Source organism: Oncorhynchus keta, chromosome 23, assembly GCF_023373465.1.
Source record: "Oncorhynchus keta strain PuntledgeMale-10-30-2019 chromosome 23, Oket_V2, whole genome shotgun sequence".
In the NCBI taxonomy this organism is placed as follows: Eukaryota; Metazoa; Chordata; class Actinopteri; order Salmoniformes; family Salmonidae; genus Oncorhynchus; species Oncorhynchus keta.
Genome location: NC_068443.1, coordinates 8,948,907 through 8,969,191, shown reverse-complemented (window position 1 = coordinate 8,969,191; position 20,285 = coordinate 8,948,907). Strand labels below are relative to the sequence as shown.

Genomic DNA, 20,285 nt, shown 5'->3' with positions numbered 1-20,285 from the left:
GTATGCTCTTGCCCTCTTATCCGAATGGTACGGGCCAAATCGTATTAAAGTCCCCTCCCCCTCGCTCCCTCCCCCTCCACACGCCACCTCCTTTCTTTTAGACAGACTGTTTTTGCTGCAGTAAACGGTAGCCGTGGAGAGAGAGAGAGGGAACAGCTAGAAAAACAACAATCCGAAGAAGGAAGGAAAAAGTCAATATAGACAGATCCAGGGAGGCATCAGAGCAAGCGCCAGTTTTCCTGCAATACAGGGACCACTTCCAGAACCAACGGCGACAAATAGCCTATCCATTCAGGATCGAGAATCCAGAGGCAGGCCTATTTCGGTGTGTATACTGTTATGTCCCTAACAATATTATTGTTGTTGGCTGTGTCCGGGCTGTAACAAACGATCGACACCTGTCACTGTTGTAAATACTATGCTTTCGTGTCCTGGAATGTTCCTGCGTGCGCCTCACCCAGTTGCCTAGGCTACTGGCAGGTGCTGGAGGTAAAAGCATTATCTTGACCCGGGAATACAATACTAGACGCGTTGTATAATTTAGTGCGAATATGCTTTTTGTTATTGGACTGTAGGCTACGTTATGCCTCGCCATCTCTCCCCTCCCTTTCCTGCATGCAAGGCTTTTATCATTGGTCGTGTTACTACAATCTACAACGGTGTGCGCCTTCATTTCTACGTATAGGCTACGAGGTGTCCCTCTGATTACCATTACACAGGGCTAATTTCCTTTACTGGGGAAAAGGTGTAGGCAGGCTAGGGAAAGGAGGAGGCACGATAAACCATACCGGGCTCCTTCCTCGTTTCTACGCGGCATCCAGCAGCATTGCAGGTGCCATCTGGGCTGTGGCAGTGGTTCTCATTCTTTCCCGGTTACTGTAGCCTGCCACTAACTGCATGTAGCTCTGCCCGAGGACCCCTGAAGTACCCCCCCACATGTGAGTTTTACCAGCAGACCTATGGTCTCATGAGACTTCTCAAGTACCCCCTTTGGACAGGCCAAGTGCTCCTAGGGGTCCTAGTACCTAAGGTCCTATAGTCCAGTGGTTCCCAACCTATCTTTAGATTGGATTTATCCAACCCTTTAAAGGTGGTGATCAGCACTAACGTTATTCTACAAATCAGTTCTGTTTTTTTCATCGACACACTCTTCTCTAATGGCTCCAACAACAAGAACCCCCCCATCATATCCCCGCCCTATTCGCCCGCCCGTCCGTCCCACTGGCAACCTCTCTCTAGCCATGGCCCGCGCTGAACCGAATGGCGAAGGAGAATTTCGAGGATAGATCCAAGCCTTGGCTCGGCCGCCATGTAAGGCTATTTCAGTGTGTGTGTGTGTGAGAGGCTGAGGGTATTATAGTGACACCGTGTGTGCTACATCTGTGTCATGTGAGGAGAGAAGCACCGTCAGGCAATTCTCAGCGGGCGACAGGTGCAAGCATTTTGCTGTCCATTCCGACGTGTTGCTTGGCCAAACAGGGAGAATTTGGATTTGGTTCATTTGGGATATTTGTAATTAACAAGAGTTGTTTTGGGCCCAGAAAACATCCCACTTATACTCCAGAGCTTGAATACATTTAGACACCGTTGAATACATTTAGGGTAATGACAGCCCACACTGATTTTCCGCCCTTAGTGATTTAGAACGTTGCCTTTTACGGTGGTAGGCTCGATCACCGCGTCGCTCCCGGTACGATATGACACAGACAGCAGATCTACGATACCCACGGAGAAGCGCGTGAGCAACGATGTCCAAAAGTGTATTAAGCACCCGCCAACCGATCAGAACGCAACCAATTTATCCCGAACGGCTTGTTCTTGTTTTATCGCCCTCCTCCCGCAGGTAGCTCCAGTGCTACTCTCTTCTCCCCCCGCAGGTAACACTCCGGTGCTCCTCCCCCCCCCCCCGCAGGTAACACTCCGGTGCTCCTCTCCCCCCCGCAGGTAACACTCCGGTGCTCCTCTCCCCTGCACCCTGCCTAAACCTCCTGATGATTGAGACGAACCAACCAACCATGGCATTCCCTTCTTACCTGGTCCCAAATCTATGGACTCTGAGTTTATTGACACTACTGGCAGCCTCTGTTCAGAGCAACTTCATTGTCTTTGGTAAGAATCTCTCTCATCCCTTCTCTACTCTCACCCTCTTCTACTGTCACCCTCTTCTACTGTCACCCTCGTCTACTGTCACCCTCGTCTACTGTCACCCTCGTCTACTGTCACCCTCGTCTACTGTCACCCTCGTCTACTGTCACCCTCGTCTACTGTCACCCTCCTCTACTCTCACCCTCTTCTGTGACCCTCCTCTACTCTCACCCTCCTAGTTTCACCCTCTTCTAGTTTCACCCTCTTCTAGTCTCACCTTCCTCAAATCTCACCCTCTTCTAGTCTCACCCTCCTCTAGTCTCACCCTCTTCTAGTCTTCTCTACTGTCACCCTCCACTACTGTCACCCTCCTAGTCTCACCCTCCTCTACTGTCACCCTTCTCCACTGTCACCCTCCTACTCTCACCCTCCTCTACTGCCCTCCTCTACTGTCACCCTCCTCTACTCTCACCCTCTTCTACTGCCACCCTCCTAGCCTCACCATCCTCTACTGTCACCCCCTCTAGTCTCACCCTCTACTGTCACCCTCCTACTCTCACCCTCCTAGTCTCACACCCTCCTCTACTGTCACCCTCCTCACCCTCCTACTCTCACCCTCTCACCCTCCTTCTACTGCCACCCTCCTAGCCTCACCATCCTCTACTGTCATCCTCCTCTAGTCTCACCCTCTTCAGTCTACTGTCACCCTCCTCTACTCTCACCCTCTTCTACTGCCACCCTCCTAGCCTCACCATCCTCTACTGTCATCCTCCTCTAGTCTCACCCTCTTCTAGTCTTCTCTACTGTCACCCTCCACTACTGTCACCCTCCTAGTCTCACCCTCCTCTACTGTCACCCTCCTACTCTCACACCCTCCTAGTCTCACCCTCCTCTACTCTCACCCTCCTCTACTGTCACCCTCCTACTCTCACCATCCTCTACTGTCACCCTCCTCTACTCTCACCCTCCTCTACTGCCACCCTCCGAGCCTCACCATCCTCTACTGTCACCCTCCTCTAGTCTCACCCTCTACTGTCACCCTCCTACTCTCACACCCTCCTAGTCTCACCCTCGTCTACTGTCACCCTCCTCCACTGTCACCCTCCTACTCTCACCCTCCTCTACTGTCACCCTCCTAGTCTCACCATCCTCTACTGTCACCCTCATCTAGTCTCACCCTCTACTGTCACCCTCCTACTCTCACACCCTCCTCTACTGTCACCCTCCTCCACTGTCACCCTCCTCCACTGACACCCTCCTACTCTCACCCTCCTTTTCTGTCAACCTCCTCCACTGTCATCTTCCTCTAGTCTCACCCTCCTCTAGTCTCACCCTCCTCTAGTCTCACCCTCCTCTACTGTCACCCTCCAGGATCTTCTACTCTATCCAGATTGATGTCAGTTTTTAGTTGTTACTGTGTTATTACAAGGTCACCAAGCTCCTTTCCCCCCGAACTCCAATGGAATTTCTGCTATTGTTTTTGAAGAATGTGTGTGATATACACTTGCACAGGTTGGCCTGTGCTCTGCCTCTGTGTGTCACACACACACACACACACACACACACACACACACACACACACACACACACACACACACACACACACACACACACACACACACACACACACACACACACACTCGCGCATACAATAGGCTACACCCACATTATTGTGTAAGCCTGGTATGATAATTAGAGCCATAGAGGTTTGATTAGGAGAGCCCTCAATGGAGACAATATGTTACACACACTGCTCCCAGTGGACACACACACACATCTATCAATAAAAAACCCTACGATTGGCAGGAAATCATCTTTTCATATTCATTGATTTGAGCAGTCTTTGTTGAGTGATGGTGGTTAGATACAAGCACACAGTTTCTCTCCCTGTTCTACATTACTATCTCACAGACTAACCACTGTTACAGTCCCACAGACTAACCACTGTAACAGTCCCACTAATCCCACAGACTAACCACTGTTACAGTCTCACAGACTAACCACTGTAACAGTCCCACAGACAGTCCCAACCACTGTTAGTCTCACAGACTAACCACTGTTACAGTCCCACAGACTAACCACTCCCACAGACTAACTACTGTTACAGTCCCACAGATTAACCACTGTAACAGTCCCACAGATTAACCAATGTAACAGTCTCACGGACTAACCACTGTTACAGTCTCACAGACTAACCACTGTTACAGTCCCACAGACTAACCACTGTTACAGTCCCACAGACTAACCACTGTTACAGTCCCACAGACTAACCACTGTTACAGTCCCATAGATTAACCACTGTTACAGTCTCACAGACTAACCACTGTTACAGTCTCACAGACTAACCACTGTTACAGTCCCACAGATTAACCACTGTTACAGTCCCACAGATTAACCACTGTAACAGTCCCACAGACTAACCACTGTAACAGTCCCACTAATCCCACAGACTAACCACTGTTACAGTCCCACAGACTAACCACTGTTACAGTCCCACAGACTAACCACTGTTACAGTCTCACAGACTAACCACTGTAACAGTCTCACAGACTAACCACTGTAACAGTCTCACAGACTAACCACTGTAACAGTCTCACAGACTAACCACTGTTACAGTCACTAATCCCACAGACTAACCACTGTTACAGTCACTAATCCCACAGACTAACTACTGTTACAGTCCCACAGATTAACCACTGTAACAGTCCCACAGATTAACCACTGTTACAGTCTCACGGACTAACCACTGTTACAGTCACTAATCCCACAGACTAACCACTGTAACAGTCACTAATCCCACAGACTAACTACTGTTACAGTCCCACAGATTAACCACTGTAACAGTCCCACAGATTAACCAATGTAACAGTCCCACTAATCCCACAGACTAACCACTGTTACAGTCACTAATCCCACAGACTAACTACTGTTACAGTCCCACAGATTAACCACTGTAACAGTCCCACAGATTAACCAATGTAACAGTCCCACTAATCCCACAGACTAACCACTGTTACAGTCACTAATCCCACAGACTAACTACTGTTACAGTCCCACAGATTAACCACTGTAACAGTCTCACAGACTAACTACTGTAACAGTCACTAATCCCACAGACTAACCACTGTTACAGTCCCACAGACTAACCACTGTTACAGTCCCACAGCCTAACCACTGTTACAGTCCCACAGACTAACCACTGTTACAGTCCCACAGACTAACCACTGTTACAGTCCCACAGACTAACCACTGTAACAGTCTCACAGACTAACCACTGTTACAGTCTCACAGACTAACCACTGTAACAGTCCCACAGACTAACCACTGTTACAGTCTCACAGACTAACCACTGTAACAGTCCCACTAATCCCACAGACTAACCACTGTTACAGTCCCACAGACTAACCACTGTAACAGTCCAACAGACTAACCACTGTAACAGTCTCACAGACTAACCACTGTTACAGTCACCAATCCCACAGACTAACCACTGTTACAGTCCCACAGACTAACCACTGTAACAGTCTCACAGACTAACCACTGTTACAGTCACTAATCCCACAGACTAACCACTGTTACAGTCTCACTAACACTACAAAACACCCTATATCATTTTTTTATAAGTATATATTTTTGATGTATTTTGTATTTATTCAGACAGTAGGATACATAGATTTGGGGAGACAGAATCTTGGACTGGGGAGCGATCCCTGGTTTCCCATGCAGGGATTACATGTGGACTAGAGTTGGCTGTGTTACCTATTCAGCCCAACTCAGACACACAGTAGCCTATATTATCTCACGTCAATATGCTCACTCTTGCAGATGTGATGTGCACCCACACAGAACCCCGCAAATTGAAAAGCAAACACACTTTAACTACATCAACTGTTTTTACTGTCTGTTGTTGAATTATGCATAATTGTATTTTGTTTCTGTGCTTCTGCATGTGAAATGTGTATAGAACAGTTGGAGGAGTTGCCAATGTGAGTCAGTGAGAAGCTGTACTGTATACTGCTGTGGGGTAGCAATGGTAAACACATTTATGCAGATACTGAGATGAGGGCTCGTCCCAAGTGCCACCCTATTCCCTATATAGGGCACTACTTTTGACCAGGGCCAATAGAGCTCTGGTTAAAAGTAGTGAACTACGTAGGGAATAGGGTGGCACTTGGGACGTGACCGAGGTCAGTGTTGGGAACATGCTAATGAAATCAAATAGAAATGAAGATTGCAATTATCAAATTCAAGACATTGATGAGATGCAAAAAGATAATCAAGTCCTGATGTATGAACCTGAGAGGGCGTAGACCTTATAATGTGTGTGATTCTTCATGTGGAGCTTATTTAGTAAATTCAACACGAGTTTGCAATTTGCACGTGTATTGCAAAAAGGACTTCTCGCATTCAGAAATATGTCACATTTGATTAGGGTTTGTATTGGTGCAGAATTGACCATGCAAGAACAAACCGATGAAATCACTGGCCTTTGTTGTTTGTAGCTAAGAGCGGTTTTGCACTACTGTCCATCAACTGGGACTCATAAATCTGGTTGTCTAGTCGTTTGTTCTGTGATTGGTACATACATTAAATTAATGATTTAAAAGTTTTTTTTAAAATAAAAAATAAAAAATGCAGTATAGCCATTGATTCTTGAATAATCTATCTGATTTTTGGGCTTTACATTTCTCCAGACCCATCCTTCAGCTGTTTAGGGTTACTACTTGGTTGTTTTTCTAATCTCAGATTGCCCCTTTTTAAAAGGTACATGTGGCTTAATGTTGTGTGTCCGACCTAAACTATGACACAGCTGTGCTGCCTGGTAACTGGGTGCCTGGCAACTGGGTGCCTGCTAACTGGGTGTCTGGTAACTGGGTGTCTGGTAACTGGGTGCCTGGTAACTGGGTGTCTGGTAACTGGGTGCCTGGTAACTGGGTGTCTGGTAACTGGGTGCCTGGTAACTGGGTGTCTGGTAACTGGGTGCCTGGTAACTGGGTGCCTGGTAACTGGGTGCCTGGTAACTGGGTGTCTGGTAACTGGGTGCCTGGTAACTGGGTGCCTGGTAACTGGGTGCCTGGTAACTGGGTGTCTGGTAACTGGGTGTCTGGTAACTGGGTGCCTGGTAACTGGGTGCCTGGTAACTGGGTGCCTGGTAACTGGGTGCCTGGTAACTGGGTGCCTGGTAACTGGGTGCCTGGTAACTGGGTGCCTGGTAACTGGGTGTCTGGTAACTGGGTGCCTGGTAACTGGGTGCCTGGTAACTGGGTGTCTGGTAACTGGGTGTCTGGTAACTGGGTGTCTGGTAACTGGGTGTCTGGTAACTGGGTGTCTGGCAGCTGGGTGTCTGGCAACTGGGTGTCTGGCAGCTGGGTGTCTGGCAACTGGGTGTCTGGCAACTGGGTGCCTGGCAACTGGGTGCCTGGCAACTGGGTGCCTGGCAACTGGGTGCCTGGTAACTGGGTGCCTGGTAACTGGGTGCCTGGTAACTGGGTGGCTGCACCCCAAATGGCAACCTATTCCCTATGTAGTGCACTACTTTTGACCTGAGGCTCATGAGGGGGGATTAAGGTGCCCTTTGAGATGCAGACCTAGATATATTGAGAGAGGGAGAGATGGAGAGGAATGGGAGAGAGGCTCCAATAATGGCCGGTAGTGGCCGGTGAATGGGCAGTTCATTTTAAATTGCCCGAACAGAAGGGCCCACTTAGCATAAATAATGCAATGTTATGTTTCAGAGAGGAAAAACGATTAGTATGGCAGATCAATGACTACAGATTAACGATCAGATGCACCAAGCCTGTCTGTCACTACAACATGTCTCAAAATCTATACTTGCTTCTTTCATGCTTTCAAAACCTCCATGTTATTGCTGTGTTTTGTTTTCGTCCTCCCCGAAACAAAATGCTCATCAATAATATTAGCAACACAATACAAGTGAGAGCTCACATAAGTCAGCGACTCGGCACTCATTTAAACATTTGATGCAGAAGGAATCCCCATATGAGCATCGTGTCAGAGTCAGAGCAGAGCAACGCTGTTTGTCTGTGCTGGGCCCCTATACAGAGAGCCTCTAATTGTGTACAGTATCTATTCTCCACAGCTGGATGTGTAGTGGAACAGTTCAACTGGACTGGCTCTCTGAAGGCTACAGATTAGAGCTGTGATTGGCCAAGACTGAGTACCAAACGGTACCCTATTCGCTATTACAGTGCACTACTTTTGACCAAAGCCTTATGGATAAACTATGGACCCTGGGTAAAAGTAGTGCACTATATAGGAAACAGCGTATCATTTGGAAAGCAACTCTGTTCTGTATCACTAACCAAGTTACCTCAGGCCAGGGTGTCGTGGCCACCCTCTGTAGCACTCATAAGCACACAGCATGACACACACACACACACACACACGCACACACACACACACACACACACACACACACACACACACACACTGGCCTCCTGTCACTGACCGTGCCCCTTCTCAGTGGAGACCTCAGGGAATAATGTCTGTGAATCAAATGGCACCCTATTCCCTGTGTAGTGCACTTCTTTTAGCAAGGGCTCGTAAGGCCATTGGAAACAGGGCCCACAGGGCTCTGGTCAAAATAGTGCACCATATAGGGAATAGGGTGCTATTTCAGACGCACCCATTGTGTCATCTCAAGACCACAACACAACGTGATTAATGGTTTATTTTCCTCAGTGTATTCTCTCTCTGGCGTCTGGGCAACGGACCGCTGGATTGAGTGGGGCAGAGAGAGGCTGCACTTCCAGCTGTGACCAATAATGAATACAGATGAAATGATGGGTGTAGACCAATCATTAATGTGGGTGAAATTTACAGGCCGGACGGAGGGAGGGAGGGAAGGCGGGAGGGAGGGAGGGCCTCTGTGTTCTGTGCCAGCAGTTCACTTTAGTTTGCTCAGGGAATCGAGTTCTGGCAGAGCACAGGCCTCCTGAAAGAACCACTCATTTCCAGTTTGTGCTATTTATTGTTGATGACTGGCTGACTGAGGGTTGGTCCTAAATGGCACTCTATTCTCTGTATAGTGCACTACTTTTGACCAGAGCGAATATAGGGAATAGGGTGCTGTTTTGAGATACAGCTCTGGTTCTGTATCTCTAACCTAGTTACGTCAGGCCAGGGCGACGTCCTGTTTGTTGACCGACTATGCGTCCCAAATGGCATGATGTTCCCTATATAGTGCACTACTCTGGTCAAAAGTAGTACACTATATAGGGAATAGGATGCCATTTGAGAGGCAGATGCTGACTGGGCATCCTGTGTGCCAGCCAGACCAGGCCAGGGCTGATGGGAAACATGTCGCTAAGTTCGCCCCCAAATTGACGGATTTCTGTCAAAAGTAGTGTACTAAATAGGGAATAGGGTGCCATTTGGGATGAACACTAATACACAGACAGGCCTGGTACCTCCACAACAGTGAGTGGGTGGAGGGAGGCTCTACCTATCCTGTCATCAATGATGACTGATAAGCAGCGTTGACTCATTAACAACTGGAGAACAAGAAGCCTGAGGCCCTAGTTATTTTGTTGAATTACTGGCTAGTGACTGTGACATTAATATGAGGCTTTTTCATCGCCCTCTAACTCTCTCTCTACTCTTGACGGCCCAGTCCACTGGTTTCCCAACCTACGTGCATACTGGATGTATCAAGAGTAGGATAGGTGCTGATTTGGGACCAGTTTTGTTGTTTATAGATCACAAGGGAAAAGGTTACATGGACATGGAAAGAACTGATCCTAGATCTCTACTCTGGATGGACCCGCCCAGACCACTGATATCCAATTCATCCCTATTATCCACCCTTCTTCCGAAGTGTGGACTTGCACACTTCCATCATGGATTTAAAAGCTTTGCTTTGGTGTAATCATTGGTTTAAGGAAGTTATTTTGAATCCATGACAGGAAGTCTTTGGGAGAAGAATGAGGATGCAGTGAGTGAGTGAGAGACAGAGTGAGTGAGTGAGTGAGTGAGTGAGTGAGTGAGACAGAGTGACAGAGTGACAGAGTGACAGAGTGAGTGAGTGACAGAGAGAGAGAGAGAGAGAGAGAGAGAGAGAGACAGACACATAGAGGGGGGGAGAGAGAGAGAGAGAGAGAGAGAGAGAGAGAGAGAGAGAGAGAGAGAGAGAGAGAGAGAGAGAGAGAGAGAGAGAGAGAGAGAGAGAGAGAGAGAGAGAGAGAGAGAGAGAGAGAGAGTGTGTGTGAGGGTGTGAGACTGAGATAGTGAGAGACTGAGTGAGAGTGACAGAGTGAGTGAGGGTGTGAGACTGAGATAGTGAGAGACTGAGTGAGAGTGAGTGAGGGTGTGAGACTGAGATAGTGAGAGACTGAGATAGTGAGAGACTGAGTGAGAGTGACAGAGTGAGTGAGGGTGTGAGACTGAGATAGTGAGAGACTGAGATAGTGAGAGTGACAGAGTGAGTGAGGGTGTGAGACTGAGATAGTGAGAGACTGAGATAGTGAGAGACTGAGTGAGAGTGACAGAGTGAGTGAGGGTGTGAGACTGAGATAGTGAGAGACTGAGATGGTGAGAGACTGAGTGAGAGTGACAGAGTGAGTGAGGGTGTGAGACTGAGATAGTGAGAGACTGAGTGAGAGTGACAGAGTGAGTGAGGGTGTGAGACTGAGATAGTGAGAGACTGAGATAGTGAGAGACTGAGTGAGAGTGACAGAGTGAGTGAGGGTGTGAGACTGAGATAGTGAGAGACTGAGATAGTGAGAGACTGAGTGAGAGTGACAGAGTGAGTGAGGGTGTGAGACTGAGATAGTGAGAGACTGAGATAGTGAGAGACTGAGTGAGAGTGACAGAGTGAGTGAGGGTGTGAGACTGAGATAGTGAGAGACAGAGTGAGAGAGAGAGAGAGACGTGAGTGAGTGAGAGACTGAGTGAGTGACAGAGAGAGAAAGATTGAGGTGAGTGTGTGAGTGAGAGAGAGAGAGAGAGAAAAGTGAGTGGGAGACAGACTGAGTGAGATGTGAGTGAGTGAAAGAGAGAGAGAGAAAAGTGAGTGAGAGAGAGAAAGTGAGAGAGAGACACTGAGTGAGTGTGTGAGTGAAAGTGTGAGTGACAGAGAGACTGAGTGACAGAGAGACTGAGTGACAGAGAGACTGAGTGAGGGTGGGAGACTGAGAGACTGAGAGACAGAGATTGAGAGACAGAGTGAGAGAGAGAAAGTGAGAGAGAGACACTGAGTTATTGTGAGAGTGACAGAGTGAGTGAGGGTGAGAGACTGAGATAGTGAGAGACAGAGAGTGAGAGAGAGAGAGAGAGAGAGAGAAAGATTGAGGGAGAGACTGAGTGAGTGAGCGACTGAGTGAGTGACAGAGAGACAGTGAGTGAGTGAGTGAGTGAGTGAGTGAGTGAGTGAGTGAGTGAGTGAGTGAGTGAGTGAGTGAGTGAGTGGGAGAGAGAGATTGAGGTGAGTGAGTGACAGACTGAGTGAGTGAGTGAGTGAGTGAGTGAGTGAGTGAGTGAGAGAGAGAAAAGTGAGTGGAAGACTGAGTGAGTGAGAGAGACTGAGTGAGACGTGAGTGAGTGAAAGAAAGAGAGAGAGAGAAAAGTGAGTGGGAGACTGAGAGACAGACAGACTGAGTGAGGGAGTGAGAGGAGTGAGTGAGATACAGAGAGGTAAGTGAGTGAGAGAGAGAGTTTACTGGTCTGAGGACGAACCACACGACTAACAACATTGGACACAATCTCATCCTGGAATATCCAAGGCCTGAGCTCATCTGCCTTTGGCCTAAAGAGCAGGAACCTGGACACAGACATTGTCATGCTACAAGAAACATGGTATGGACCCACTGGTTTTCCTCTAGGTTACAGAGAGCTGGTGGTCTGATTAACCAAACTACCAGGCGTGAAACAGGGAAGGGACACAGGGGGTATGGTCATTTGGTATAGAGCAGACCTAACTCACTCACTTTGGTTAGAAATTCAAAAGGAAATGATCTTAACAGAGAAAAATCTCCTCCTTTGTGCTACCTACAATTATTCCCCCCCACTAGAATCCCTATACTTTAATGAAGACATCTTCTCCATCCTGGAGGGGGAAATCAATCATTTCTAGGTACAGGGACATGTACTAGTCTGTGGCGACCTAAATGCCAGAACTGGACAAGAACCTGACACCCTCAGCACACGGGGGGACAAACACCTACCTGGAGGTAAAGCATTACCACCCCCATATGCCCCCCTAGACACAACTACGACAACATAACCAAACACCTACCTGGAGGTAAAGCATTACCACCCCCATATGCCCCCCTAGACACAACTACGACAACATAACCAAACACCTACCTGGAGGTAAAGCATTACCACCCCCATATGCCCCCCTAGACACAACTACGACAACATAACCAAACACCTACCTGGAGGTAAAGCATTACCACCCCCATATGCCCCCTAGACACAACTACGACAACATAACCAAACACCTACCTGGAGGTAAAGCATTACCACCCCCATATGCCCCCTAGACACAACTACGACAACATAACCAAACACCTACCTGGAGGTAAAGCATTACCACCCCCATATGCCCCCTAGACACAACTACGACAACATAACCAAACACCTACCTGGAGGTAAAGCATTACCACCCCCATATGCCCCCTAGACACAACTACGACAACATAACCAAACACCTACCTGGAGGTAAAGCATTACCACCCCCATATGCCCCCTAGACACAACTACGACAACATAACCAAACACCTACCTGGAGGTAAAGCATTACCACCCCCATATGCCCCCCTAGACACAACTACGACAACATAACCAAACACCTACCTGGAGGTAAAGCATTACCACCCCCATATGCCCCCTAGACACAACTACGACAACATAACCAAACACCTACCTGGAGGTAAAGCATTACCACCCCCATATGCCCCCATAGACACAACTATGACAACATAACCAAACACCTACCTGGAGGTAAAGCATTACCACCCCCATATGCCCCCCTAGACACAACTACGACAACATAACCAAACACCTACCTGGAGGTAAAGCATTACCACCCCCATATGCCCCCATAGACACAACTATGACAACATAACCAAACACCTACCTGGAGGTAAAGCATTACCACCCCCATATGCCCCCCTAGACACAACTACGACAACATAACCAAACACCTACCTGGAGGTAAAGCATTACCACCCCCATATGCCCCCATAGACACAACTACGACAACATAACCAAACACCTACCTGGAGGTAAAGCATTACCACCCCCATATGCCCCCCTAGACACAACTACGACAACATAACCAAACACCTACCTGGAGGTAAAGCATTACCACCCCCATATGCCCCCCTAGACACAACTACGACAACATAACCAAACACCTACCTGGAGGTAAAGCATTACCACCCCCATATGCCCCCCTAGACACAACTACGACAACATAACCAACAAAAACGTGTCACAACTACTGCAGCTCTGTCGCACGCTGGGTATGTACATAGTTAATGGTAGATTTCGAGGGGACTCCTACGGTAGGTACACTTATAACTCATCTCTTGGCAGTAGTACTGTAGACTACTTTATCACTGACCTAAACCCAGAATCTCTCAGAGCGTTCACAGTCAGCCCACTGACACCCCTATCAGATCACAGTCAGCCCACTGACACCCCTATCAGATCACAGTCAGCCCACTGACACCCCTATCAGATCACAGTCAGCCCACTGACACCCCTATCAGATCACAGTCAGCCCACTGACACCCCTATCAGATCACAGTCAGCCCACTGACACCCCTATCAGATCACAGCAAAATCACAGTCTACTTAAACAGAGCAATACTCAATCATGAGGCATCAAAGCCAAAGGAACTGAATAATATTAAGAAATGCTGTAGATGGAAGGAAAGTAGTGTGGAAACCTACCAAAAAACAATTAGGCAACAACACATTCAATCCCTTTCAGACAACTTCCTGGGAAAAACATCCCACTGTAATAGTGAAGGTGTAAACTTGGCAGTAGAAATACTAAACAGTATATTTGACCTCTTAACTTCTCTGTCAAATCTAAACATTTCAAACAGAAAACCAAAGAAAATGAACAACAATGACAAATGGTTTGATGAAGAATGCAAAAACCGAAGAAAGAAATTGAGAAACCTGTCCAAGCAAAAACATAGAGAGACCCAGTAAACCTGAGTCTACACCTTCACTATGGTGAATCACTAAAACAATACAGAAATACACTATGGAAAAAGAGGGAACAGCATGTCAGAAAGCAGCTCAATGTAATTAGAAAACATTCAGACAACAAATTCCAATTGGCTATACTTAAACTCCTTAACATCATGCTTAGCTCTGGCATCTTCCCCAATATTTAGAACCAAGGACGGATCACCCCAATCTACCGAAGTGGAGACAAATTTGACCCCAGTAACTACAGTGCGATATGAGTCAACAGCAACCTTGGGAAAATCCTCTGCATTATCATTTACAGCAGACTTCAAATCAAAGTTTATTTATCACGTGCGCCAAATACAACAGGTGTAGTAGACCATACAGTGAAATGCTGAATACAACAGGTGTAGTAGACCATACAGTGAAATGCTGAATACAACAGGTGTAGTAGACCATACAGTGAAATGCTGAATACAACAGGTGTAGTAGACCATACAGTGAAATGCTGAATACAACAGGTGTAGTAGACCATACAGTGAAATGCTGAATACAACAGGTGTAGTAGACCATACAGTGAAATGCTGAATACAACAGGTGTAGTAGACCATACAGTGAAATGCTGAATACAACAGGTGTAGTAGACCATACAGTGAAATGCTGAATACAACAGGTGTAGTAGACCATACAGTGAAATGCTGAATACAACAGGTGTAGTAGACCATACAGTGAAATGCTGAATACAACAGGTGTAGTAGACCATACAGTGAAATGCTGAATACAACAGGTGTAGTAGACCATACAGTGAAATGCTGAATACAACAGGTGTAGTAGACCATACAGTGAAATGCTGAATACAACAGGTGTAGTAGACCATACAGTGAAATGCTGAATACAACAGGTGTAGTAGACCATACAGTGAAATGCTGAATACAACAGGTGTAGTAGACCATACAGTGAAATGCTGAATACAACAGGTGTAGTAGACCATACAGTGAAATGCTGAATACAACAGGTGTAGTAGACCATACAGTGAAATGCTGAATACAACAGGTGTAGTAGACCATACAGTGAAATGCTGAATACAACAGGTGTAGTAGACCATACAGTGAAATGCTGAATACAACAGGTGTAGTAGACCATACAGTGAAATGCTGAATACAACAGGTGTAGTAGACCATACAGTGAAATGCTGAATACAACAGGTGTAGTAGACCATACAGTGAAATGCTGAATACAACAGGTGTAGTAGACCATACAGTGAAATGCTGAATACAACAGGTGTAGTAGACCATACAGTGAAATGCTGAATACAACAGGTGTAGTAGACCATACAGTGAAATGCTGAATACACAGTGAAATGCTGAATACAACAGGTGTAGTAGACCTTACAGTGAAATGCTGAATACAACAGGTGTAGTAGACCATACAGTGAAATGCTGAATACAACAGGTGTAGTAGACCATACAGTGAAATGCTGAATACAACAGGTGTAGTAGACCATACAGTGAAATGCTGAATACAACAGGTGTAGTAGACCATACAGTGAAATGCTGAATACAACAGGTGTAGTAGACCATACAGTGAAATGCTGAATACAACAGGTGTAGTAGACCATACAGTGAAATGCTGAATACAACAGGTGTAGTAGACCATACAGTGAAATGCTGAATACAACAGGTGTAGTAGACCTCACAGTGAAATGCTGAATACAACAGGTGTAGTAGACCATGCTGAATACAACAGGTGTAGTAGAAAGTGAAATGCTGAATACAACAGGTGTAGTAGACCATACAGTGAAATGCTGAATACAACAGGTGTAGTAGACCATACAGTGAAATGCTGAATACAACAGGTGTAGTAGACCATACAGTGAAATGCTGAATACAACAGGTGTAGTGAAATGCTGAATACAACAGGTGTAGTAGACCATACAGTGAAATGCTGAATACAACAGGTGTAGTAGACCATACAGTGAAATGCTGAATACAACAGGTGTAGTAGACCATACAGTGAAATGCTGAATACAACAGGTGTAGTAGACCTCACAGTGAAATGCTGAATACAACAGGTGTAGTAGACCTTACAGTGAAATGCTGAATACAACAGGTGTAGTAGACCATACAGTGAAATGCTGAATACAACAGGTGTAGTAGACCATACAGTGAAATGCTGAATACAACAGGTGTAGTAGACCATACAGTGAAATGCTGAATACAACAGGTGTAGTAGACCATACAGTGAAATGCTGAATACAACAGGTGTAGTAGACCATACAGTGAAATGCTGAATACAACAGGTGTAGTAGACCATACAGTGAAATGCTGAATACAACAGGTGTAGTAGACCTCACAGTGAAATGCTGAATACAACAGGTGTAGTAGACCTTACAGTGAAATGCTGAATACAACAGGTGTAGGTAGACCTTACAGTGAAATGCTGAATACAACAGGTGTAGTAGACCATACAGTGAAATGCTGAATACAACAGGTGTAGTAGACCATACAGTGAAATGCTGAATACAACAGGTGTAGTAGACCTCACAGTGAAATGCTGAATACAACAGGTGTAGTAGACCTTACAGTGAAATGCTGAATACAACAGGTGTAGTAGACCATACAGTGAAATGCTGAATACAACAGGTGTAGTAGACCATACAGTGAAATGCTGAATACAACAGGTGTAGTAGACCTTACAGTGAAATGCTGAATACAACAGGTGTAGTAGACCATACAGTGAAATGCTGAATACAACAGGTGTAGTAGACCTTACAGTGAAATGCTGAATACAACAGGTGTAGTAGACCATACAGTGAAATGCTGAATACAACAGGTGTAGTAGACCATACAGTGAAATGCTGAATACAACAGGTGTAGTAGACCATACAGTGAAATGCTGAATACAACAGGTGTAGTAGACCATACAGTGAAATGCTGAATACAACAGGTGTAGTAGACCATACAGTGAAATGCTGAATACAACAGGTGTAGTAGACCATACAGTGAAATGCTGAATACAACAGGTGTAGTAGACCATACAGTGAAATGCTGAATACAACAGGTGTAGTAGACCATACAGTGAAATGCTGAATACAACAGGTGTAGTAGACCATACAGTGAAATGCTGAATACAACAGGTGTAGTGAAATGACCATAGTAGACCAGTGAAATGCTGAATACAACAGGTGTAGTAGACCATACAGTGAAATGCTGAATACAACAGGTGTAGTAGACCTTACAGTGAAATGCTGAATACAACAGGTGTAGGTAGACCTTACAGTGAAATGCTGAATACAACAGGTGTAGTAGACCATACAGTGAAATGCTGAATACAACAGGTGTAGTAGACCATACAGTGAAATGCTGAATACAACAGGTGTAGTAGACCTCACAGTGAAATGCTGAATACAACAGGTGTAGTAGACCTTACAGTGAAATGCTGAATACAACAGGTGTAGGTAGACCTTACAGTGAAATGCTGAATACAACAGGTGTAGTAGACCATACAGTGAAATGCTGAATACAACAGGTGTAGTAGACCTAAATGCTGAATACAACAGGTGTAGTAGACCTTACAGTGAAATGCTGAATACAACAGGTGTAAGACCTTACAGTGAAATGCTGACAACAGGTGTAGTAGACCATACAGTGAAATGCTGAATACAACAGGTGTAGTAGACCATACAGTGAAATGCTGAATACAACAGGTGTAGTAGACCTCACAGTGAAATGCTGAATACAAAGTAGACCTTACAGTGAAATGCTGAATACAACAGGTGTAGTAGACCATACAGTGAAATGCTGAATACAACAGGTGTAGTAGACCTCACAGTGAAATGCTGAATACAACAGGTGTAGTAGACCATACAGTGAAATGCTGAATACAACAGGTGTAGTAGACCATAGTGAAATGCTGAATACAACAGGTGTAGTAGACCATACAGTGAAATGCTGAATACAACAGGTGTAGTAGACCATACAGTGAAATGCTGAATACAACAGGTGTAGTAGACCATACAGTGAAATGCTGAATACAACAGGTGTAGTAGACCATACAGTGAAATGCTGAATACAACAGGTGTAGTAGACCATACAGTGAAATGCTGAATACAACAGGTGTAGTAGACCATACAGTGAAATGCTGAATACAACAGGTGTAGTAGACCATACAGTGAAATGCTGAATACAACAGGTGTAGTAGACCATACAGTGAAATGCTGAATACAACAGGTGTAGTAGACCATACAGTGAAATGCTGAATACAACAGGTGTAGTAGACCATACAGTGAAATGCTGAATACAACAGGTGTAGTAGACCATACAGTGAAATGCTGAATACAACAGGTGTAGTAGACCATACAGTGAAATGCTGAATACAACAGGTGTAGTAGACCATACAGTGAAATGCTGAATACAACAGGTGTAGTAGACCATACAGTGAAATGCTGAATACAACAGGTGTAGTAGACCATACAGTGAAATGCTGAATACAACAGGTGTAGTAGACCATACAGTGAAATGCTGAATACAACAGGTGTAGTAGACCATACAGTGAAATGCTGAATACAACAGGTGTAGTAGACCATACAGTGAAATGCTGAATACAACAGGTGTAGTAGACCATACAGTGAAATGCTGAATACAACAGGTGTAGTAGACCATACAGTGAAATGCTGAATACAACAGGTGTAGTAGACCATACAGTGAAATGCTGAATACAACAGGTGTAGTAGACCATACAGTGAAATGCTGAATACAACAGGTGTAGTAGACCTCACAGTGAAATGCTGAATACAACAGGTGTAGTAGACCTAGAAATGCCAACAGGTACAGTGAAATGCTGAATACAACAGGTGTAGTAGACCATACAGTGAAATGCTGAATACAACAGGTGTAGTAGACCATCACAGTGAAATGCTGAATACAACAGGTGTAGTAGACCTTACAGTGAAATGCTGAATACAACAGGTGTAGTAGACCATAGTGAAATGCTGAATACAACAGGTGTAGTAGACCATACAGTGAAATGCTGAATACAACAGGTGTAGTAGACCATACAGTGAAATGCTGAATACAACAGGTGTAGTAGACCATACAGTGAAATGCTGAATACAACAGGTGTAGTAGACCATACAGTGAAATGCTGAATACAACAGGTGTAGTAGACCACAGTGAAATGCTGAATACAACAGGTGTAAGACCATGTGAAATGCTGAATACAACAGGTGTAGTAGACCATACAGTGAAATGCTGAATACAACAGGTGTAGTAGACCATACAGTGAAATGCTGAATACAACAGGTGTAGTAGACCATACAGTGAAATGCTGAATACAACAGGTGAAGACCATACAGTGAAATGCTGAATACAACAGGTGTAGTAGACCATACAGTGAAATGCTGAATACAACAGGTGTAGTAGACCATACAGTGAAATGCTGAATACAACAGGTGTAGTAGACCATACAGTGAAATGCTGAATACAACAGGTGTAGTAGACCATACAGTGAAATGCTGAATACAACAGGTGTAGTAGACCAACAGTGAAATGCTGAATACAACAGGTGTAGTAGACCATACAGTGAAATGCTGAATACAACAGGTGTAGTAGACCATACAGTGAAATGCTGAATACAACAGGTGTAGTAGACCATACAGTGAAATGCTGAATACAACAGGTGTAGTAGACCATACAGTGAAATGCTGAATACAACAGGTGTAGTAGACCATACAGTGAAATGCTGAATACAACAGGTGTAGTAGACCATACAGTGAAATGCTGAATACAGACCAGAAATGCTGAATACAACAGGTGTAGAGACCATACAGTGAAATGCTGAATACAACAGGTGTAGTAGACCTTACAGTGAAATGCTGAATACAACAGGTGTAGTAGACCATACAGTGAAATGCTGAATACAACAGGTGTAGTAGACCATACAGTGAAATGCTGAATACAACAGGTGTAGTAGACCATACAGTGAAATGCTGAATACAACAGGTGTAGTAGACCTCACAGTGAAATGCTGAATAC

The 20,285-nt window shown here is 45.4% G+C and overlaps 1 protein-coding gene across 4 annotated transcripts in view; it reads left to right on the top strand.

Annotated features, from left to right (window-relative positions):
- Positions 1-68: 68 nt before the first annotated feature.
- Positions 69-20,285, top strand: part of LOC118376224 (cell adhesion molecule 3-like) — a 218,397-nt gene continuing 198,180 nt past the window's right edge. For 2 of the 4 annotated variants that reach the window (XM_052476232.1, XM_052476231.1), the window contains exons 1-2: positions 83-325; positions 1,945-2,109. In XM_052476232.1, coding sequence (XP_052332192.1) covers positions 1,992-2,109 — 118 coding nt within the window. In that variant the 5' untranslated portion in view covers positions 83-325; positions 1,945-1,991. Of the gene's footprint in view, positions 326-1,912; positions 2,110-20,285 lie in introns of all 4 variants that reach the window. The other 2 variants (XM_052476230.1, XM_052476229.1) reach the window with 2 other exon arrangements.